The 24,560-nt window shown below is 37.1% G+C and overlaps 3 protein-coding genes across 4 annotated transcripts; 1 reads left to right on the top strand and 2 right to left on the bottom strand.

Annotated features, from left to right (window-relative positions):
• Window positions 1–297: 297 nt before the first annotated feature.
• On the top strand, window positions 298–5,596 carry rrh (retinal pigment epithelium-derived rhodopsin homolog). 2 transcript variants are annotated; one of them, XM_062469476.1, is made up of 7 exons: window positions 298–574; window positions 1,473–1,663; window positions 2,264–2,363; window positions 2,886–3,039; window positions 3,371–3,539; window positions 3,807–3,985; window positions 4,193–5,596. In XM_062469476.1, exons 1-7 carry the CDS (start codon window positions 463–465, stop codon window positions 4,296–4,298), a joined length of 1,011 nt encoding a protein of 336 aa, XP_062325460.1. In that variant the 5' UTR covers window positions 298–462; the 3' UTR covers window positions 4,299–5,596. The 2 variants fall into 2 exon arrangements, with proteins under 2 accessions (XP_062325460.1, XP_062325462.1); XM_062469478.1 differs by having other exon boundaries at window positions 470–590.
• Window positions 5,597–6,402: 806 nt separating this feature from the next.
• Window positions 6,403–16,818, bottom strand: enpep (glutamyl aminopeptidase). The gene is made up of 21 exons (XM_062470123.1): window positions 16,731–16,818; window positions 15,890–16,542; window positions 15,083–15,224; window positions 14,566–14,700; window positions 14,181–14,301; window positions 13,931–14,085; window positions 13,157–13,270; window positions 12,871–13,005; window positions 12,423–12,488; window positions 12,096–12,161; window positions 11,334–11,494; window positions 11,031–11,113; window positions 10,639–10,775; window positions 10,348–10,403; window positions 10,078–10,228; window positions 9,747–9,820; window positions 9,511–9,615; window positions 8,710–8,880; window positions 7,827–7,967; window positions 7,345–7,426; window positions 6,403–7,020 (listed from the first exon to the last, which is right to left on the bottom strand). The coding sequence occupies exons 2-21, from the start codon at window positions 16,510–16,512 to the stop codon at window positions 6,871–6,873; spliced, it is 2,868 nt and encodes a 955-aa protein (XP_062326107.1). The 5' UTR covers window positions 16,513–16,542; window positions 16,731–16,818; the 3' UTR covers window positions 6,403–6,870.
• A 3,636-nt stretch (window positions 16,819–20,454) lies between these two features.
• lrit3b (leucine-rich repeat, immunoglobulin-like and transmembrane domains 3b) lies at window positions 20,455–23,693 on the bottom strand. Its single transcript, XM_062469697.1, has 6 exons — window positions 23,511–23,693; window positions 22,697–23,071; window positions 22,203–22,288; window positions 21,591–21,881; window positions 21,207–21,269; window positions 20,455–21,123 (listed from the first exon to the last, which is right to left on the bottom strand). The coding sequence occupies exons 1-6, from the start codon at window positions 23,621–23,623 to the stop codon at window positions 20,711–20,713; spliced, it is 1,341 nt and encodes a 446-aa protein (XP_062325681.1). The 5' UTR covers window positions 23,624–23,693; the 3' UTR covers window positions 20,455–20,710.
• Window positions 23,694–24,560: the final 867 nt, after the last annotated feature.

Genomic DNA, 24,560 nt, shown 5'->3' on the forward strand with positions numbered 1-24,560 from the left:
TGTTACCGGTAACGTTAACCATACTTAGCCTAAGGAGTGGGCATCGCCCAGGCACTCACCACCAGAAATAAAAAGCACAACAATACTTTTCCGTTGTTGAACCGAAAGAAAATGTTAAGTCGGGAGTCACATGGGATTCAACCCCACCATAAAGACATTCCATGTGACTGGTAATCCGCTCTTGTGTATTCTCACTCATTACCCATGCTATGCACAAACAACCTCCACAGTGTTGGGAAATTTTGGGGGAAAGAGAATGTTGTAATCCCTAACACACACTCACTCTCTCTCTAAACTCATTGCATACACACCCTGTATTTAGACAAGCAATATGCTGATTCACTGCTTCTATCTATGAGCATGGACCATTCAGTTTCTGAGTAATCAATGAGAGTTCACTTTGACGTTACTTCACTGACTTCTTCGCTTTTCTGTTTCTATTGAGTATTTTTTCTACGGATCATGGAAACGGAGTCTGGACTCAATACCTCAGGGGAGGCCATTCCCTATGGAGGAAAGAGTGCCTTTACACAATTTGAGCACAACATAGTGGCTGGATATCTTATTACTGCAGGTACACATTCAGTATGGTAATGTACTGCCACTCAAATTGTATTTTTTTCCCTTTGACTTGACCATCAATATCTTTGATAGATGTTCTTGTATCTTAATTTGTGGTAGTTTTGGTGTTAGTGTTGTGATGACCACGAACCATCCACTATCCTATTCCCTTTTTCTTTTATTCAGAGAGTAAAACAAGAGGTGAAGCAGCCATTGTCCAACAACCAGTTTGTTTTACTTTTTGATCTACATTGTTTTTTTACCAATCAAACTTGTCATCTTTGACCTCTGTCATCAAACCTTCCAATTTTATAGGTGGTGAAAAAACATTGGTACTTTGTGATTTGGCTCATTTTCAAAGTACACTGCAAGCCTGTTGGCAGCAATGATTTCATAAGAATCGATTCAAGTCAGCTTAAGCTTTCCCCTACTGTTTCGGCAGCTGAAGTCATTATGGAACCAGTCACCAAGCTAGTTCAGAATGGACAATCAGAATGGGATGTATTCACCATGAAAGTTTGCACAGACAAGGAATTTGCTTTGGCAGGAAGGTGCATACAATAAACATATAGGGACCTAAAATTTAAATATGTGGAATATCTATACTGTATGTGGACTATCTATACTAGTTCATGGTAATTATTAGTTTGCTGAGAAACAATCCTACTCAACAGTCTTAATTAATAATAAATGACCTCCACTAGGCAAAGTATTGTATTAGAAATACAGGGTTTCTTTTCTTGAAATAAAAGAAAACAGACATCTTCCTTATTTAGAGCTTGTGAAAGCATCAATATCAGAGGAAATGTGACATTCTCAGACAGTTTCTCGCCTTATAATGTTCATTATTAATGTCTTTAGTAATATTTTCGTGTACCAAGCATACTTAAGATTTAATTTTGCTCTCTCAGGTGTCGTCAGTTTAGCCAGTAATATTGTGGTGCTGCTGATGTTTGTGAAGTTTAAAGAACTGCGCAATGCCACCAACGCCATCATCATTAACCTAGCATTTACTGATATTGGAGTGGCTGGCATTGGATACCCTATGTCTGCAGCATCTGACCTCCATGGCAGCTGGAAATTTGGTTACACAGGTTGTCAGGTTGGTAAACTTTATTAATACTTTATTTTCTCATTCTTTAATATGCATAGTAGAATCTTCAACACATGTATTTGTCAGAGCAGAATCCAAGTTATTATGAAAATTAATACTAAAATAGTTTTATAATAACGATTCAAATATGGTTCAAATAAACATGGTGCAGGAAGTTTGGGAATTTTACAGTGGACATTTATATAGTGTTGTAAACGTTCACTCAATGTCAATGAGGAGCGTAGTGTCAAAGTGGTGTGATGTCATGTGATACTAATCCTGGGTTGAGGTCCTGACCTCAGAAAACCCCAATTGGAACCAGGTTTATATCAGGCCCTTAGATTGTTGTGTTAGCTGAACAAGGGTTAGTGGTTATTTCCCAAAAGTTTAGCACTTCGTCCCTCTGCTTAGATATGGGAATTGATATTGATCAGTCACATTAAAATGGCCCCAAATAAATTTCACAGAAAACTTCCAGAAAGCTTCTTTTCATTATGGACGGCAATGTTGACATCCAACATAATTACAATGGTGAAGTGTAGACACCCGAAACATAATAAAACATAAAAGAAGGTTTACTAAATTGTAATACCCTTTTTCTACCTCAAGATCTATGCAGCCCTCAACATATTTTTTGGGATGGCTAGTATTGGACTATTGACTGTGGTGGCCATTGATCGCTACCTATCCATCTGCAGACCTGACATAGGTATGTAACATATTCATTTAGAGATGTACTGCAAAGCAACATACAGAGCGGGATTTGAATCTGGGTGTAATCAGAACAGACTCGGATCCAAGTGCAGAGGTGTTTTATTTAACGGGGTAGTCCAGGAACAGGCAAAAGTCGGTACACATTCGTGGTCAAAGACAGGCAAGTGGTCGATCAGAGAAACGGACAAAACAGAATGTAACAAGGCTCAGACTGACTTTTTAAGAAATCAGTAAGAATTCGCAAAGAAGCTACCAAAACACTGGGTTTTAAATAGGAAGCTAAAATGGGTCAAACAAGCAACAGGTGAAATAAATAATCTCAAAACTCAGGGGAAGCAGAGCGCAGCCTCCTTGCAGGCTGCGCTCTCGAGGATTAAAACCATTTAATCCTCGAGACTGAGCTGTGAAGTTTGACAATAAATGAGAGCTTGAGAAGAGACTGGTTTACCAAAGCATTTCTCAGAAAGTTGCTTTTTGAACTTAAAACATTGACCATGTGTTTCTAATTGGTGGTTAGGGCAGAAAATGACCACCCGATCATACACTCTCCTCATCTTGGCGGCATGGTTGAATGCTGTCTTCTGGTCAGCCATGCCAATCGTTGGCTGGGCAGGCTATGCCCCAGACCCTACTGGAGCCACCTGCACCATCGATTGGAGAAACAATGATGCGTGAGTTAAAGGCCTTTTTTGATCATTTTAGCCAATAAGTAAAAATGCGAGTACCTTTTCGAGATGTTGTGATGTACCACAGGGAGGGGTATGGTCTACATGGTCTGACTACCTTCCCCTGAGATGTGCTAGCTGGTAGCAGCACTAGTCATGTTTGTGGGAGGTTTGTGAAATGGAATTGCCGTTGTTGGTGGGGCTGCAGTGTACAGTACATTGAAGTACAATGCGATTAAATATGGTTCTTGTATTTTGCTGTGAATTGTGTGCAACCAGTACAGTATGGGTTACAAACATTATGACCATAACCAAATCTCTACTTTCTGTCCCCCAGCTCATTCATCTCTTACACCATGGCTGTGATCTGTGTGAACTTCATCATCCCCCTGTCAGTCATGTTCTATTGCTACTACAGTGTGTCTGTCACTATGAAGAGGTACAAAGCCAGCAACTGCTTAGATACCATCAACATGGACTGGTCAGATCAGATGGATGTGACAAAGGTGAGCCCCCGCTTTAAAGAATTGACAGGTAACAAAAAACAAAAACCTTACAAGTGTGTGAGCTAGAATTACAATACAGCTAACTTTCTAACTAAATATCAACACTCACACGAGGCCCTTAAGGTCACCAGCTCTGTGACGCTGCCGCTACTCTCTTGCAGCCCTCTAATTGCGAATGCTCCTGTTACTTGATGTTTTTCATGCCATCTCAGGAGATTTTATTGAGAGTTAGCTACATTAACCATTATTTATTTTGTTTATTGCCAGATGTCGATTCTGATGATTGTAATGTTCCTGGTGGCGTGGTCACCATACTCTATTGTGTGCCTCTGGGCATCTTTCGGAGACCCCAAAAAGATACCAGCACCCATGGCCATAATTGCTCCTCTCTTCGCTAAATCCTCTACGTTTTATAATCCATGCATCTATGTCATCGCCAACAAAAAGTAAGATAATTTTGTCCTGCTTATTTAAATACATTTGTATTCTAAAGTACGACTCAATGTAAACAAGGCTGCTTCTAGTACAACCATAAGGTTTGAACAAATAATGGAATTGGATGCAGGGTTTCTATTTGATAGCTGCATTTGAAATGATCTGAGGCTATGTACAGTATTTGTTTTACAGTATTCTGGGAATTTTGTTTCATTCAGGTTCAGAAGGGCCATCACAGGAATGCTCCGATGTCAAACCAGGCAAAGAATCACAATCAACAATCAAGTCCCTATGACAATATCCCAGCTCCCTTTGACCCAATGATGAAAGATTATTTCAACTGGAGACATTGTGCCCCATATATATTGATGCCATTGATAGAAAAATCAAGAACAATTACTGAGGACAGGAGCAGTGTTACTATATGTCGAAAGTATGTAACTCTTTTAATCTTTTCCTTCATGAGAACTGATGTGAAACGACCTTGACAGTACCTAGACCAGTGGTTGTAACAGAACACACAGTTATGGACAAAATATTTGATACCACCTTTCCATGTTTTAAAATGCCTGCAATTAAGTTGAAATGTACAGATGTGTTTAGGTTTTTAGCAATTCTTATACAAACACTGTTCAGAGAACCTGTGTTATTATTCTGAACTGAATAGACCATTTTAAAATAAGAAAAGAAAAAAGAAATACCATTGCCAAAATTATACAATAAACATAACATTTGGTGCAAATACTGCATATATATATACACATATACACAAATAATCAATGTTTCTTATTGCCTTGTATGAGCTTCCTGAAATTCTCTATTAATAGTATTAATAGCCCACTTTTGTGCAAACTGCCGATGAAGGGTGCATTTTCACAATTGTTGTTTTCAGTCTCTCCACAGGTTTTTATGGTTTTAGATCTGGACTTGCTGGCCACTTCAATCCAGAATTATGATGAACCCATTCCAGGAAGACTGACCACAGTACCATTGGCTTCATCACATATTATTTACACATAATATTAGTATGGACATGGTGACATCAATGTCTCTAAATGTCTCAAGATGTAGCCTTGAGATTGTTAATGCTTAGAACATTTTATGGCTTTCTTTTCTCCTTGCTCATTGCAGTAAACATGTTGACACCAGACAGGATAAGGGGTTGTTTTGTCTATTCAAACTGGTGGAATAAGTAATTATTATATTTCAGACACCTTTAATTACAGGTTTAGTCAAAGTAAAGGAGGATTATGGATTGCTTGAAATCAAATGATCTCCAATTACTTTTTAAGAGGTGTGTGGAATAAGCTAAGATTGAATAAATCGTTCAGCTTTTTATGCTTGTGAGGATGCTGGAGAGCATCACCCTTACTAAGGTCAACTTCCTGGGGGCATGTTTTCACGGAGGTGAAAATGTGAGCACTCGGGCAAAGATCTCAGTTATCTTATTAGGCTGAACCAAGAGGTCCAGGAAGAGAGGGGAGTGGGAGAAAGAAATGGAGCTGCCATCATAGACCGCTGTGAAGTAGACATTAAAAAATGGCAGGTTTGTGCGGGCTGTCCCTTTTTCGCATTTCTCACTGACCAATCAGTTGTCTGCAGGCTTTTCTCGTCACCTTTTGGTATCCAAACTATTTGGTATTGGCTTGTAACCAAGAAAGAGAAGCTTCCCCAAAAAACTCAGGGTACCAGGTAATGGTATATATAAACTCCCTTTTTCAAGAAACTGTATTTGAAAGATCATTTTGTGCAAATCCATAATACTTTACAGATCTTTATTGTAAAGGGTTTAAACAATGTTTTCCATGCTTGTTCAATGAACCATAAACAATGAATGGACATGCACTTACAACACTGATAGCTTACTGCTTTTAGCTGACTCACACAAAAAGAAAGATGGCCAGGGTTCCTGTTCATCTGCATGTTAGTGCCTTAGGCATGCTGCAAGGAAGCATGAGGACTGCAGATGTCGCCAGGGCAACGAGTATCCTCGCAGTGGGAGGCCACAGTAGAAATATTTATTTATAGACATTTCTTTCAACTAGCTTTTCCTGGTGTGATTTTGAAAACAACTGGGTGATAAAACATATCTAGGAAAAGTCACGAAAGCAGGGTCCTGGAATTGGATGGAGAGCACAGATTTATTTTTCTTTTATAAAATATATTTATACGTTTAGAGATTTCCTTTTTGGTCCCTCATAATATATACATTTATATACTGATGACAAGAAAGCGTTTTCACTTTAATCATACATTCTACAATTTCATAGTTGCTAGCTGATTTCTGAAACAATTTACAAATGCACGTTTCTTAAATAAAGAACTTACAAATGAACCTTTTTTACATAAATCCGTACAATGTAACTCATAGGACAATAAAGTAAATCATATTTAATGTGTGCAATAATGTGTAATGACGTGCTGGGTGATTTATTTTTTAACAGTATTTACAAAAACATGAATAAATGCATCAAAGACCTTGTCTGCATACCTAATTCATATAAATACTGTAGAACAATGATCCGCTTATTGCAACAATCCCTCTTAAATCTTTTGGTGTTTTGTTAGGCTGTTTTAAGATGAACAGTTGAATGAGAGTGATTCCAATGTTCAAACCAATTTCTTTTTTAGAATTACGTATATTGACATCAACTATGATTGAACTATCTCATAAATTAACCACCTACCCAATTAAACTATATTTTAATATATTTTCCTTTCTGGCAAATTACAAGAAATCAAGTTGTGTTGTGGCTAAGTTATTACCATGAGACATAGTACCACTATCTGTGTCACATAAATCTAATGTGTACTTAACATTAGGTCAACACTAGCCACATCGTGTACACTTTGCGCCCCAAAAATTTGTCATCCAGTTTTTTATTTGAGAATATTATTATGAGGGGGCAATGCTTTCCAGCCATATACCGATCTCTTCCTTGTTCCTCCTGACCCATTCAATGTTGTTCCTCACCGTCTCCAGAGCTTGCTGCCTGGGCATCTCTCCAGCACCAGCGTTAGGTGTAAGTTTAAAAAAGTGCTCCATCTAATAAAATGATCACATACAACAGCTTCTTTGAGTCTTGACTACAACATAAATTAAATACAGAGATATGTCTGGAGGATTTATCTCTATACAATCCACAGCCTTGCCAGCGATACTTTACCATTGACTGTGAGCAAAGATTTATTACTTAGTATCTAGTCGTTAGTTTGGGAAAATATATTACTAGTATGTACCAATGTCATCACCATACGACACCTTGAGGAACCGTCAACAAAACATAATCTTAATCGATTGTTAGACACGTGGAATTAGGGTATATAGTAGAATATCATCTACATTGTTGTTACCAGCAACTATTCTTACCTGCCACAGTTGAAGTTCTGTGTTGTAGGTTGAGCTAATTCGGGTCAGCAGACGCCCCAGGTTTCTGTCATTGATGGTGTATCTATGACAAGGTGAATTAACATACACAGCATGATGGTGTATCTATGACAAGGAGAATTAACATATAAAACATGATGGTGTATCTATGACGAGGTGAATTAACATACACAACATGATGGTGTATCTATGACAAGGAGAATTAACAAACACAACTTGCATCAAGATTTCTCATTCATAAAAAGAAGCACAGTGTCTAAATAAGTTTACACAAACATTTACTCACAGATACAATTGTCTTGGACTTTAAAATCTCAATGATTTTGTGCATTATTACCTATTCAGATGATCTGTCTTCAGCTGAGCTAAGTTTTGCATGTTGAATAAGGTTGACATAAAATGGCCTATATTTAAAAGGTTATATTAAAATGTATTATACAGTAGCTACTACTATATTAGCTTACCTCTGTACAAGGTAGTTCCAATTGAGGGTGACCCAGTCCCAGGCCATAGTTGTGCCTAATTTATTCAGCGAGACGTAGCGGACCACAGTGAACAGATCCTGACTCCTCACAATACTTTCATCTTTAGATGCCTCAAGTAACCTGTAAGATAACACACAGAATCCTCAGACTCTTAGCATAAAGTCAAAGTATTATACATTCTTGAATTTCTTTTGGATTAATAAAGTGCACCAGATGGAATAGAATTGAGTTAACTAACCAGTTGGAAATAATTGTTTGTAGGCTGAATACACAACTTAAATATGGCATGTTAACACAGATAGTTAAACTGAGACAAATGTTGAATTAACCGTCCTATTGTCCTGGGGTCACAATGACCTGAAATCATGTTCAAACCTAAGAAAATTATTTTAAACATTAGTCTCAGTACATGGCCTCCTGAGTAGATTCCTAAAATAACCCTAAGAGTTTAAATTTGGGGATTTCAAATCATTTTCAGTGTAGCTGCCACAAAAAAAGTATAAACCCTATCAATACTGATAGGGTCTTGGTTTGAATTAGGTGTGTGTTTACATTATATGGTTGTGATTTTGTCTTGAAATCAGTGAAATCACCAAATTCCAATTCACACGCTTCCATGGGGCAGTTGATGTGTTCTCATTGGCATTCATTTATTTTTAGCTTTATCATGGGGGATGCTAGAGAAAGAGCTTAACTAAGCAGCTGATGTTGTTTTACTTTTGTATTCAAAACTTTAGTTGAGTTATGAGATCAGTTGGACCCCAAGTCACTGTGACAGAAAGGTAATAAATGTTAGTATTTCTTAAGACAATAGGAGGGTTAACATGACATAAAACATTTAGAATGAAAATGTGTTCTTTACCTGTAAAGAAGAGTGACGTTTTCAACAGATGCAAGTCCATAAAGAAGCTTGTCCTTTTCTTGGGCCAAGGTTGCTTTTTGGTAGATATCAAACATTTTATTCCACTCTTTCTCTGTGCCAGAATTCTTCATGCCATAGCGATACACAAGCAGACGTAAGTTAACCTGCACACTGCCAAAGGATAAAAGACCACAAAGCAATGAAGGTTCTATGGGTCAAACATCAGACTTCAAAAAGACAAGGTGAATACTGTCCATGATACATTGCCACAATAGCATATTGTACCATTCGGCTCCAACTGCAGTTAAAGGGATGTGAGGTTAAATTGCTAACGGTGGTACTCAAGCCTATTTTCTAGATGAGCTGTAGTAACATTTTCTACACATTTTTATATCTCTATAAGAGAAACTAAGCTAAGGTTATCTAAAGTGAAGTGCTGTGGATGTAATAGTTTATTCTATGGGTGCATCTCTGAATGTCATCATGGCCAATGACCTACTGACACCAATGTTGAGTGAGGCAGAGGGGGTTGTAAATCCCTAGTTTCACATTCATAATGTTTGTGATACTCAGTGCTCCAAATTGAATATCACACTAAATGAGTAGACATGTATTAACAATGACTATTGGAATACCTGCCAAAATATATAAAGAGTATAGTAATGCCAGGAATCTGTGTAATCATAAAATCATTTGTTTTATACGTACAATAGGAATGTATTTCCCTGAATGTCCTACAATACACATAGTGTGATTATACAGAATAACATCTGTATAAGATTATTTTTCATTTTATTTTACCTTATGTTGTCTGTAATCCATTTAGAAAATATAGCAGACGCATTACTGAGCATTTCTTGATCACCCATTTGACAAGCAATTCCTAAAACGGTTTCCCTCAGCAACCTGTGGGAATCAAAATGAATTACAACAAGACATACCACACACATTACCAGTTACAATGTCTTGAAATTGTGGCAACCCTGGGACAGGTGATCCGATATGATCCTTTCCCCCTATCCAATTATCACTCATACCTCTCATTTTGAGTTCCAATATCATTCCAACCCAGACGCCTGGAAATGACACGCACGTGCTCACGGAACAAAATCTGTTAAAAAAATAAGTGACGTGAAATTATTCAAATGCTCTAGAAGAATGACTGTCTTTGCACTCATGGTGTATGGTTATAGTCAATAAATATTATTAATTAGATGAGCTACTCATTAGAATCTGGATTATTAAGTATTTTAATGCAGATCTGCAAAAACAGTTGAGTAGCCCTAAAGTGTCGCTTGATATTTCGCTCAGTAGAAGGCATTGCTCAATTGTAAATTAAACCTCTCTTTCATCTTTAATTACACTCACTTGAAACTTTGGATAGAGAACACTGTCGCTTGACAACATGTCTCTGACATATGCAATGGAGGATGACACTCGATCCCAAACAATGTATTCTGTCTCTTGACTCAGGTATTTTGTTAGGTTAAATGCATTGCCATAATCCACAACATCTGCCCTAAAACGAAAATAACAACAAATCTTGAAGTTTGTTAATTCTTTCTACGGATTTATGACAAAAATGTTTGTCTGTTTCAGTTTCAGTTGTTTCAAATGTTTCCATGTTTGTCAGCCTACCTTGCCAGAGCAAATACATCATCAATGTAACTGCTTCGATCTGCTGCATCAAACTCCTAGTAAAAATCAAAATATATTACAATGATTTCTACCTGTAATGTTAAGTGATTGGCATTCAGTGCTGCTACAATACAAATTTGACATCATAAAATCTCTTTCTTTACAGGTTGTTAATCGCTATAAAATATTACACTTTATCCCTCTAAATGTACTCAGTGATGGACTGCAATACAATCAAAACATGTGATTTATCTATGATAAGAATATTTTCAGTTTATACAATATAATTACCAGGGGGTTTCGTTGGAGTTCTTGACTTATGGTGCTCCACATATTGCTATCATGATTGACTCTATAGAATCCAATATGATCGTTGTTGACCTTTAGGAGTCCATCTGTATTGATCGAGTAGTCTAGCAGAGTCAACTCTAAATTTGAATAGTAAAGTTATTAGAAGAGACAAAAAATATTTTTTGCAAAATAGAGATTAATGGTTTTGCCTAACAATGCACAAAAAACTATGTACTGCAATTGTTTAATATTGCACATTGATATAGGAAGTGAAGCATTATATATATACATGTATGTATGTATATATAGATATATATATATATACATACATACGTATATATGTATATATCACTCTATATATAACATGCTTATATTATTAAAAAAAAAAATACCTGTTGCATCTTTGTCAAACATAATTGACATATTCTTCTCACTATTCACCGAGTGCCAAGTCACAGGTATGTTCCATTTATATCTGTAAAAAAAATAAAAACATTGGCTGGATTCTTGAACATCAAACCCATAACAAAACATACATGTATTTACACCTTAAAATATGGACTTGGAAATTTCCCATTAATTGATTTGAAAATAAACCGTACAGAATATGTTTTGCCCTCAAATCAAATGTACATTACAACAAAATGTATGCAATATTTAATCACAAATAGGGTCTTGATTTCTGAATTGCTGACCCAAGTGGTGAGGGGGGCTGGGTAACATCTGCATTAGGATCAAGAAGGAATCTTTTCTGGGTGAGGTTGGCTTGAGTCCCCACAATGGCCAAGTCCAACACAGGGTAGCCCATTTGTTTAGTCCATGTGTCCATTACCTCTGCCACTGGCAACTTGCTTACCTACAGTATAATTTACACACAATGATACAATATGAACAAAAGTGCATTAAAGGCTGAGTAGGTGGCAAGTTACATTTTAAAGCTACCTTTTTGACAGTGCTAAATAACAATACCCATATAGATGATCCTAATAAATGACCCAAGATCATTTATTAGAAACACATTTTGAGGGATGATTGGTAGTGTGTCCTTTCCATGTATGAGTACAAACGGGAGCATGCAGATATGAGCATGGGCTAATGTGTATTGAAAAACATCTAAAGACTATTTTATCTAATGTTGGACTGTAGATGTAGGTTAAATTCTTATTTATTGAGATATTTTACTCAGTATGTTTTAGTTTTTTTCCTCTATGACATTGCCAACCCCAATCGCTTCACTTAATTTTTTAATTTAGTTTTTTTTTTTACAAAAACATAGATTTAATTAATTGATCCACTGATTCAAAACAAACCATGTGATTAACAAATTCATAATAATAATTGTGAATTCAATAGCTAAATTACCATGTAGAAAGATTTAAAAATGGCTTATCATAACATTTTTGGGTAATTACGTATGTTTTGAGAAAGGGTTTGCAAGGATTACAACTCTGACATACCTCAGCAAGAGAATCCCAGAAATTTTTTGTTTTGGCATTCATGAAGTGATAGTCTTTCAAGTATTTCTGCTCAGGGAAACAGAAAAAGTACTGTTATCATTGTTATTAAAGAGGTGAATAATAAAATACTTACGTGGCATGTTACAACTGGATGTACTGTGATCTGATCTGACATTTTGACTAAGTGTTTTAATGTGAAGCTAACATAATGACTATATACTGTAGCCATAATATATGTGACTCAAGATTAGTGTAACATTTTATACGTACACCATGCAATGAGAGTGGCAAATAAGTTTAGTGTATTTGATCTGATGTTTTGCTTACTCGACAGCCATCTCTGAAAGTATCTCGACCCATCCAGTCCTCCAACATTCTAAGAATTGAAGCTCCCTAGGAACATAATGAGAGAGTAATATTGGGTATAAACTTGCAGTAAAAAAGTTGATGTGGCACTCAGTGGAGTTTGAATGTAACACACTAATTAAACACCATACCCCTCTCATCAATTGTACATAGACACACTGCTTGTTGCAATACATAATGGATAAACAAGCAATGACAATCACCAGCATTGATATTGTTATTAGCTTTGCCCTGTATCTTTATTGTATATTGTTTAAAAGCAACTGAAATAGTACATTACTGTAGTACAGTTATTAATTTGAGCTGACAGCACATTCAGTCTACTGTAATACTGTCAAATTACAGAAGCACAATGCATGTGGGGCACTATATTGTGATATTGTAGTGAAATTACATTATTATAGATTACCTTGCTGTAGGATATGGCATCAAACACAGAGGTTATCTCAGCAGGAGTTGACACATCCACAATGATTGGATGAGAGGAGAGAAGGGCATCATCCACCATGACCGGAAGTACATCACTGATGATCATGATGTCACGCTTTTAAACACCATGGAAAGATTGGTTAAACAACCAAATGTTTTGTTAAAGTTTTACATAAAAATGTTTTTTTTGTATTCATTTTTTAAGCTTTCACAACTGTAAAGTTAATTCTTACAGATTAGGCCTCAAGTTTCTAGAAAAAACACACCATTTTCCATGTAGGCTCAGCATTCTCAACACCGATGTATTCGAAAAAACTGGCAAAACCCTCATTCAACCAAAGGTCATCCCACCAATCCATGGTCACAATGTTCCCAAACCACTGCAAGAGGAAGATAAATCATCACACAGGGTGGATTCTTTTAAAAATCCTCAGTGTGTGAGTTAGTATTTGTGTAGGTGGGAGTGAGAGGATCAATATTTTGTTCAGTACTTACTTGCTGTAGGGCAAGCAAGTTGTGGGAATGCTAGGAGGAGGTGTCTTAGAGAATAGTAATTATGTGGGGGGGGGGGTTACATTAGAAATTATATTTGATCAAGAAGTATATACTGGCCATGCTGTATATTAATACAAACAGTTCACCTTTTGTTCATTCGTCTTTGTTCCTCATTCAAGGAAAGGAAATAACCTGTCATTGTGGCTATTCCCGCAACTTTGAACAGTTCATGAAACTTAATGGACAACTTTATGCCCTTATTGCACAGCTCAGGTGGTATAATGATAAGGTATATCATAAAATGACATGATGGATTACCGTAATGCTAGACGTTTGTACAAAAGGTTGACGTTAAAGTCAAGGATTTCCATGACAAATCTTAACTGAATAACTCACTGACAAATTTCTGAAGGTGTTTGATCTGTTGCAAAAAAACATTGCTTAATCCCATCAGCCAACCGCACTATTACTTTTATCTTGTATTTTATCTTGTAAGTCAATAGATAACCATGAAAGTTGCCATGATACACTCTTGTATATTTTACCTGGTGAACCAGCTCATGGGCGATAACGCTAGCCACACGTTGTTTATTATAAGAGGAAGATTCATTCTCATCATAGAGGAGGTTGGTCTCTCTGTATGTTATCAGGCCCCAGTTCTCCATGGCTCCCGTGCCAAAATCAGGAATAGCAATCTTATCTGATAGAATAAAATAATCATTTACATCAAATGTTGACTTTTTGTTTCTTACAGTATGATTTCATTTATAAGTCTTATGCAACACAATAACATACCTAGCTTTGCGATTGAGTATGACATGTTGAAATACTCTTCGAAGTAGTCAAAAATGACTTTGGTTGTGTTAGCGGCATATTCTGCTGTTTTTATTTGTAAAGGCTGAGCATAGATTCTCAGCTGTTTGAAAAGAATAACAGATTTCATTAGAAGAGAAAACAGATTACACAATGTTATCATTAATTTGTGTGAGTGAATGTGTTGAAAGTGTCATTTTTTCATTTAGAAAAGACAATCATCGGCCAACTTAAAGTTTTACAATTTCGATTTTCCTGATGACACATAATGTTTTACTTGACGCACACAATCTTCAGTATATTATATTAACTAAAAGGCAGTTGTTAGTTGTAAAAAAAAATTCTAAAGAAAATGTTTTATACTTACTGGAATCCCTCGAGAGGAAATTCTTTCCACAAAGGAAAACTGGTGCACAGCGAAACATACCAAATAGGTGCTCATTGGAACAGAGTTGAGAAAGGAGGTTCTGAGTTTATTGCCAGGAAGTATTTCAGGGGTGCCCTGGAACAGAAAGGCGACTGTGGGTTAATGAGCCTCTATTTTTGGGTCATGTTCCCAACTCAACAGGACATGGGAAGAAGATGGATTGCTCCTGGATTTGCATTCACAGCATTCACTCCTTTCTCTCACTCTCGTTTAGATTCTTGATAAGACTCAAGCCACAGAAACCTTTGTCTCCAATTAAAATTAAACACAGGGGAGTAAACTCAAACTCCATACATACATACATACATACATACATACATACATACATACATACTGAAATTAATGTACAGTATATACCATACATTATGTGTAGCCATCTATAGGGTCCTGTAAACCCATGATTCTTCTGTAAAGGGGATTCTACACCCATAAGCACTGAGGCTGAATATAAATGTACCTCCACTGGCATATTGGAGAGGGCTGTGTAAGATTTATCATGGATGATGGAGATTTTGTAGGTGGCCTTTTTGTTTGGTTCATCAAAACAAGGAAAAGATTTCCGGGCATCAGTTGGCTCATGGTCAGTGGCAGCAATCTTTCTGGAAAAAGAAATGAATGCCTGATATTCAGCAGTATGAACACAATTCAGGACTGTAATCATCATTATCAATTGTAGCTTTCTATACTGTACCTGTGCTTTGAAAACATATTGTGATATATTGTAAAATCATGGAAAATAAGCCCAATAATGTCATTATTGTAGCCCCATCACAGCAATGCATTACTGTGCATTGCTGTGATGGGGCTACAATGTGTCTTCTTTGTCTTTGAAATGTTATGCACAGATTAATTTAATACACAATGGCACTTAAACTTATTTTATCCCAACAAAACACACTATTTTAAACAGATAGTCCTCCATTTCCCTTCGTATTTCATAGATATGACAGAAGATTTTATAACTATGTATGTGTGAAAGGAGCATATGCAGTATACATTTCAACAGAGCAAGATACAAAGTTAAAGATTTATGTAAACTTTAACTACAGTTTTGTGTCAAGAAGCTCTGTTCTCATAAATCGACAGCACCCTTAACCAGTATTGTCTCAATCTTTTTGCTATGTTCAAGTTGTAAAAAGCATTAAATAGGAGAGAATAATCCCAAACCTTTAAGCAAATTCTTCAAACAAGAACCCTATTTCCTACTGTCTCACACAGAGTAGAAAATCATTTATACAGACAAACACAAACACATAAAACTTACTTGGTAGCTCCATTTTCCTCATACGTGACCTTATAGAAGCCTACCAGAGATCCATTGAGCCAGCCCTGGAAGTACAGGGTAAGAACGTACACCTCGCCTGGCTTGGTGGCTGCCAATTCCTCCACAGCCTCTACCACCACATACTCCTGTGGTTTGTATTCAAAGCAACTTTTCACTGCCAGATCCTTCTGATCCTGCCCATTTTTCAACACCAACTTAGGAACGCTGTTGACAAACGTTTCTCGGATGTGTAGCCACAGGTAGCGTGTAGGTTGGGTGACCTCCAGATTGATGGACACACTCCCAGTATAGAGGTCGGTAGTCAGGTCAGGCTCCAGATGCAGGTTGTAGTGCACAGGCTTCACATAGGTGGGCAGACGGAAATTCTTCCATTCCCCATTGGTTTGATTTGATGGCTTACAGGGCCCTCTGTCAGCCGGAGGAGGCTCAGGGCTAGTGGTAGGCTTGGGCGGAGTTGGAGTTGGAGAGGTGTCAGGTCGCGTTAGGCCCACCCCAAGCCCCACAGCTACAGCAGAGACCACCACAACTAGGCAGATTATAGCCACATGCTTCCCACGGACACAATAGCGCTTCTCTTCCTTTTCAAAGTCCATGCTCTCCATGATCCTGGCCTTTAGATGACCTGTGGAAACCTATCAGGAAGGCCCAGTGAGACAGCAGTTGTTGTTTTTTGTCACAGTTCCACTGAGTATGTCCCTATAAGACAAACCTATGTGTATCGTCTGTAGGAAAAAACTAATCAGTAATCTAACCCTCTTATTAAAGAGTTAATGTAGAGGTGTGGATTCAAAGCTGACCGCAGATCAGAATTCAAACATACCTGCTTAGAACGATTGCACAGCTCAGCTGATCCAAGCCTTGACTGCCTCAGTCCCAGTGCAGAACCCAATGAGAGATCTAGAGGAGAGAGCCAAGGAAATTAAGAGGAGGAGTGCAGAAGGGGGAGTTTATAAACTCACAGGGAGAAACTTTGCACAAGAGGCACGCCTTCCGTTTGCACAGCTTGTCGTCTCATAAGCGATGCACCGCTATTCATACTCGAGCATTGCGTTAAACATCTATGATTTCCTGTAAATCAACAACCGGAAAGCAGTGCCTGGCAACAAGTGGTCATACCCTTACAAACAGTTCACTTTTCAACCTTACTGTCTAATTGAAAATAATGTAGTTTTTTGTCATCTGTCTACACACAATACATAACCCCTATGAGTCAAGTTAAAACACATTTCAAATGAAAACCAGAAATGTGTACATTGCATGATTCCAAACTCTGAATTCATCTACAATAAAGGAGTACATTTTGATATTTGGTTTGATTTTCTTCAGTCTATGACTCGTAAACACTTGTCATCTAGCTGTTTGTCCTTGAAACTGATACTACAAACACATTTCAATGTAACTGAATAAACAACAGCAAGTCATCTGTGAGGGGAACTTGTGGGAGCAAACCAACATACACCTGTTACTGAGGGTCACTGTAGGCATGGAGGACTTCTGCGCTGTTCCTTCTGACCAATTTTTCCAAAGATCTAAAAAATTTAAACTGCTACAGTAAATGTAATATACATTCTGCCAAGTATGAAACCTACTTTATTTTAGACCTAAGAAGTGTGTGTAAGGTTGCTTTTGAATAGGAAAAAAACATAATGGTTACACATTGGAATTATTAAATGGTGGATGGATTTCATGCCAATCCGAAAGGTGAAAATAGCAAGGGAGCATTGGAAAATCTGTTATGTCCCCATTTCTGTTGTTTCATCTCACAGGCCGATGCTCACCAATATGCAGGCTCATTGTGCTAAGACTACTCATTGGTTACTTTGTTAACAGATATGAGAGGACAATTTTTTTTTCTCACTTAACCATCAACTTTGTGGATGACACTGAATCAAAGACAGACAAACAGTGAAATAATAAGTAGAAATTGTATGTCTTTCACAAAACACTGTCAAAAAAACTTACGGCTAATATCATTGCTGCTGATTTAACCAATGAAATCTGTTTTCGCACAGACTGAGATCTTAAAACTTCTGAGGTCAGACTGCTAACACTGGCAATATTTATAATCGATACATTTATTGGCCTGTTCATGTTCTAAAAGAAACTAAAAAGGAAACCACAAATAGCTTGAGGAATGTACCATGAAATGCAGTGCATTCCACTGTGTCCCAGTGCACCATTTTATTATCCAGAGTTCAATGCAAATACTAGAGATTTAGTTTAACCGTGACAGTCTGTAAGAGAATAAGGCCTTTGTTTCACTGCACATGAACCGTACATAAAAAGCCACATTGTTTCAGTTTCAATTTTTTTGTAATATCCCAGATCTTGTTAATGTCACCAAATTGCTACATAACAGTTTGAAACACAGTAGCTCATGTGAACTACATTCAACCGTTACTGTAAAAACAGTTATTTGCTGAAGTATCCACACCCTTTTATTTCAAACTATTCACCATTTTCAGCCGTACCAACTGACACAATTTTATCTAAAACATCAGTTTTTTTGGTCCTACCTGACTACACACAATATCCAAACAGCTTTTGAAGTAGTAGATGATTAGGATTAGTACAGCAAAAAAGCAAGAAAAACTCTAATCCATGGAGCTACAAGAAACACGTTTTACTTGAATAGAATGTTCACTTATTTTTTATGTGTCTTGAACAAAATGCTTCCTAAACAATTCTACACCTATGCCTTCAAAGCCAATGCATTGTCATTACTGTCCTTCATAGCACAGACAAGTCTAAGAATATATAATATTTGGCCTAGCCCCACATATATCATCACACATAGCAAATAACCAGTACCATAAAAATGTACAATCTGAAAAATTATATAAAAACTATTTTATATCTATATATTATAATTGGATTTCCATAAGCCCTCCATAAAGTAACAGATTTTGCATAAGAAAAGAGATGGTATAGAAATAAAGTATAGAAAAAGTCCACTCCCCTTTCTACTGTGACATTAACAGAAACGAGAAGAAAAATTCTAACATTTTTGGATTATTTTCAGTCAGAAAACACTTTTGTCATTTTCTTTTTTGTTTTCATCAAGATTTACACAAAGTTGGAAAGGGAAAATGGAAGTTATGGAAAGTCTCTGGATGAGACATCAGAAAGAGAATAGATCGATTTTCGCAAACACAAACATACATTAACTACCAGTGTGCTATACTAAGAGTGAACTTGTTGCGTTGTTAAGATCACTTCTTGAAAATGTCCTTGTGTTGCTGCTGGGACAGATGTAACAGAGATAAGGACATGATAAGGTTATCTTTTATCTTTCTCACCAGGGGCGTTGTTAGACATAAAGTTCTACTGGGGCACAGGCTCCTATTCATTCATTTTTTGATTCTTCCCTTGATTAGCCCACTATACAACAGTTCAGGGAAGCAAGTTTGATATCAGCTTTGGCAGGGACATCAATAGTTAATGCGAGCGTGCGCATTGTTTTCGCATTCATTTGAGTGCAAATACTGTTTTTTGAGCTTCATGTAATATTTTTTTTCTGTTTTAGTCAAAATAAGATCATCGGTAGGCCTAAACTTTCTTTAGTTTTGTAATGTTTCCTTAGCCTACATCAATTCTGACATGTGTGCCGAGTCCTACACCTGGACTTCTGTGTGCGTGCTGCAGTGGCGATTTGGCTAACTCAAATTCTGCGGGTATCGGTTTGTGTTTTCTGTTAAACTGCTTTGATTTTACAAGTGTTGATTGGGATACTGCGTTTATTTTTTCTGGGATTACCAATGTAATTGAATGCACTGACTAATAAAGTAAATTGTTAAAACTCAAACGTTTGATTTTACTGGGGCACAGCAGATTTATACTGGGGCACGTGCCCCAGTAAAAAGGGTCTAACGACACCCCTGTTTCTCACACATTTGAACTCTTTACCATTCGTCTTCACCTTCAGTAAAAATATATGTGGAGTGCATAAAGCAATGAAAGCATCACAACCTCCATCACAAGTCATAAACATATGAGTGATAGCATGGTTTAACCTTTTGAAACCCTCCCTGTGCCCTTTGCCAAATGACACAATGAAGTGAAAGATGTGTTATTCATTAATGTTTTTTATTTATTTGATCTGAAATAAACATAATACATTGACCATCCATTAATTTCAATTCTCTAAGACAATATTACTAAAAAAGCATTCAAGGAAAAGACCGTTGATGCAATATAACCTTTGATAAATCTTTCATGTATGTATTAAAGAGATTAGAACAAAAAAAGAAACAAGAAAGATTGCAATAGTAAATATACAAGGGTGCAGAAAATATATTTAAGATAATTAGTTGTTAACTAAATCTGGTATGCAAATTTTAGATGCTCATTTCTGATGCAACCAAATATTCTGGGATGCATGGAGCTGAATAGTTTACATTACAAAAATTATATTATTTAAACCTAATATACCGGTACAAAAGATTCATAAGGAGCCAGAATGGTTGATTTAATACAGGAAACCTCTACAAGTTAAGGTTGATGTTGGGGGATATAGTAAGGTTCAAAATTATTTGCACATAATTAATTGCTTTATTTCAATTCCCTCCTTCCTGTTTTGCAGGTAAAAGGCCCCACAGTAAGGAGTCACTCAGTGTATTTAGAGTGCCCTCTGCAGGTTAATATCCCTATCCCTAATCTTCTGTTCATAAATTGTCCCCAATAAAGGACAACTGGGACTTAACTTTTGTTCTGAGAAGTATTTTTTGGACGTCTGAGAAATGTTTTACTTGTGATAATTTAATCCTGGTCTTTTCCTTTTGATATTGGATAGAGGTATTATTACTTCTTTTTTTTCACAGATTTGTTAAGTAATAGTCTTTTTTTTAAAAGTGTGGTGGGAACACCGTTTGCTTTTTGAGTTTTGTTAGCAAAAATGAGGGGTTTAATGCGTTTCAGAGTCACCGTCTTTTTGGGGGGGTCAGATATTGAAATAATAGCTGATGTTTGTTTTGTATTTTGCACAAGAGGGGATTTCTTATAATTCAATGAAGATTTAAGTGGAGTTGTCTGGGCTTTGATTTTAATGGATGGGGGTTCAGCAAAAAATCCCACTACCTTAAGCCTAATGTAAGCTTCTGCTGTTCCAGCCATATTCTGTGCTTGACAGCGGTATTCCCCTGCATCTTTGTATGAAATTCCATTGAGGCTGATGATGGACCATCTTCTTCCTACTCGAGGAGATTCCTGCATAACTGTAATGTGACGGGGGAAAAAAGGAGCAATAAGGCAGCAAGAATGTTAAAACATGATCTGGTTGTGGAAAGGTCATACTTACAGCTGTCTAAGTTCCTAGGTAGATTTTCAGATATTTCTATGTTGTCCGGTTGCTGGCAGCATTCTGTTGAGATTATAAATATGACTATATGATTAATAAAAATCAACAATTATAAAATGTTATATAAAAATGACTAAATGTAATAAATAGTCAAACACCTACAAACTACAAAACAATAATAATTAACTTTTTTCCTAAAGGTAATACACAACCATAACCCTATTCTTCCGAAGTGCAAAATCATCATAATTACAACATATTTGGCTTCAGTCTAACCTAGACCTGCACTCTTTAAAAAACGATTCATCATTTTAGATGCTGGCTATAAATAACATACACTTAGATTCATGTTTTGCCAACCCTGTACTCCTCATCCTTCTTTACCAGTGTTGAAGACAGACACTTTGGTCCAATTGATGGTTGGCGTGGGGTGGCCAGTGGCATCACAACGGAGTATAACGTTGCTACCCAATGGGGAGGTGACCTTAGTGGCCAAGGGTTGAACAGAAGGTCTCATGCACTGGGATGGATCTGTCTGAGAGACCCCAAGTTGTTTATCAGGCATGCTGCAGGACAGTAACTGATCCGTCAGGAATAGAGGGCTTCCTGGGAACTTGGAGAGGGTTGTCAACACAGAGATCTGGCAGTCACACAGCCAGGGGTTATCTTGGAGACCTGGATAAACAAACAGAATAGGATATTGTGCACAATTCAGTTTCAGAATACTAGTCGAGACTGCTTTTGTATAGGTCATGTGATTGACAGTATAATGCCAACTTTCAGAAATGGAATGAAGAGCTCTTTCAGTAACGGTAAAAAATATGCACTTTTCTTGTCAATGTTGTCCATTGTCAAGTATTTAGCCATCTGGTTAGACAAAATAAATAGTGTGCTTGATAATGGTGATTTTTTTTCTTCTTTCTTATTTACTGTCATCTTTGCAGCAACTTCACTGCATTAATAATAAATATTAAATAAGATTATGGTGTTCTTTACCTAACACTCTTCTCAGCGTTGGTTCTTCTGACTGCCTAGGGAGTGGAAGCCAAAGGTCCAGAAGCTCAGAGGGCAAAGTGGTCAACCTTGAAAAAAGACAACAGAGGGAGAATATATCTCATGTACTAAAGCCAGACTGATTGTTATAAAATGAGGGACTATTTGCATATATTGAAAGTATTTTCCAATAAAAGTTTATTAAAAAAAATCCCCAGTGTACAATGGAAACGTGTACAAAATCTACAAATACTTAAGCAGCAAACTTTGCAAAACACAAAATGTGTCACTGGCAATACTTTTGGCCATGGCTGTATATACCATCCTAATGTTCCTTCTTCTGAAATAGTTTCCCCCTGATAACTTGAGGTCAGAATTTTTTAAGACGATCAAATAGTTCATCAAATTGCCAGTATAACAGACAGATAACTAAATAGTGACATTCATTGGAATGGCAATACATACAAATCTACAGACATCCAAAGTGTCTAACTGACCTGTTGCTGGAGAGGTCAAGATATGTGACGTGTGGAAGAAAGAGAGAAGCATGGGCAGGGAGGCTGGAGAGTCGGTTGTTATGGAGGCTCAAACTGCGCAAGCGAGGCATGTCCCTCAGTGCCTCCCAGGGAAAGGCAGAGAGAAGGTTTCCATCCAATCTCAGTTCACGCAGGACTTTTAAATTGACGAAGCTGCTAGGATGGATGGTGTTGATGGTATTGTAGGTCAGCCACAGATACTGCAGCTCAGACAGGTAGAAGAAGGCAGCACGAGGCACCCTGGAGATGGCAGTCTTCTCCAGGCGGAACTTGACCGTGTCGGCTGGGGCATCAGAGGGAATTACTGACATGCGACGATCACGACACGACACAAATCTGGAATTGTAGATAAAGACTTTTAAATAAGCAACTGAAATATCGACTGTTCCTTGACTCTGACCACCAAAATACCGTCTGAACTATGCACTTCTGGTCTTTGATCTTCTGCTGCACCTTCTATATGCACTATTTGGCCATTACTTTGGATAAAAGCATCTGATACATTTATAAAATGTACATGTACTGTAGTTTTAGTCACAGCAGCATTAAGTCCAAGAAATATGTTAACCAGCTCAACACTCAATATCTATGGCTGGGTAGCAAGACACTCACTGCAACATTCTGTTTTAATTATATCAACAAACCAACATGGCAAATCATGACACATTCCACTTCTATGAATAAATAAAGCTGTCTGTTTCTCCTAAATACCGAATATGCACATTAAAGATCATGTACTATATCAGACAAGCAAATTAACTTCAATGTACCCGACCTGAGTCTTGTCCCATTACTCCCATTTTGATAGACACACAAACACAGAGACGAACAGGAGTGGACTAACAACAGGCAACACTGTAGGAAGTGGACAAAGAGAAGGAGATACATTATTCAGTCTACACCACAACCCTTGTTCATCTCCATATTCCTTTACAATGTTCCAGTGTGACTTTCCTGGTCCAAACTATCTACCACAAGAGAGAATCTGGCAGATTATCTGGGGATTACAAGGGCTACAGGTCTTAATCCTGTTTAATCCTAGGTAATCACAACATCAATAGGTCAAGTAGTATGGTCCAAAACAAAATTATTACACTGAAATGCAAATTTTTTGTAGTAGTCAGCAGGAAAAGTAACTACCGATGGCATACCAATTTAGATAATGCTGATGGGTCATAGACAGGATGTCAGCGTATATAGTCCTTTGGCAAAGACAAGTGATTTGGCACAAGAGTATAGTACACACAGAAAAATGTTGACGGCTAATGTCAGTCTAAGACTATGGAATATTCTGATACTCTTGAGTAGTTTATCAAAAGTTATTGATAAACTTTAGACTTGTAAACAGTCAAAAGTTTATCAAATATACAGTGACAGTTTCATTTGTATTTTGAAATGCTTTAGACTAGGCTGCAGTACTGTGTAGCAGTGATTTCTTAAATAAAGATGATAAAAATATGTGATATCTGTCTATTTTAGGTAACCAGCGTCATGGACCTCCAATTTGTCATTCCAGTAACCCTTGGGGAGAAGCTTGGGGAAACAGCTGGGAAGGTTTGCTTGCCAAAGGGAAGTGGTGGAACTGAAACATTGCATCTCATCTGTAGGGGATTACATATTCCAGTTCTGGGTCACTATGGCAGCTTCTAAGGATATGGACTCGCTTATACTCCAGTTTGTCTGCATGGTGGGCTTGAAAAAGACTTGAAGATGATATGTGCAGTATAAAGGCAATATCATTGGCTGTATCTCACACATTGTTTATAAAAATATATTACTCTTTTTATTCAAGTTCAGTTTGCAGTTATCCATAAAATAGTCAATT

This window comes from Osmerus eperlanus, chromosome 9 (genome assembly GCF_963692335.1).
Source record: "Osmerus eperlanus chromosome 9, fOsmEpe2.1, whole genome shotgun sequence".
Lineage (NCBI taxonomy): Eukaryota > Metazoa > Chordata > Actinopteri > Osmeriformes > Osmeridae > Osmerus > Osmerus eperlanus.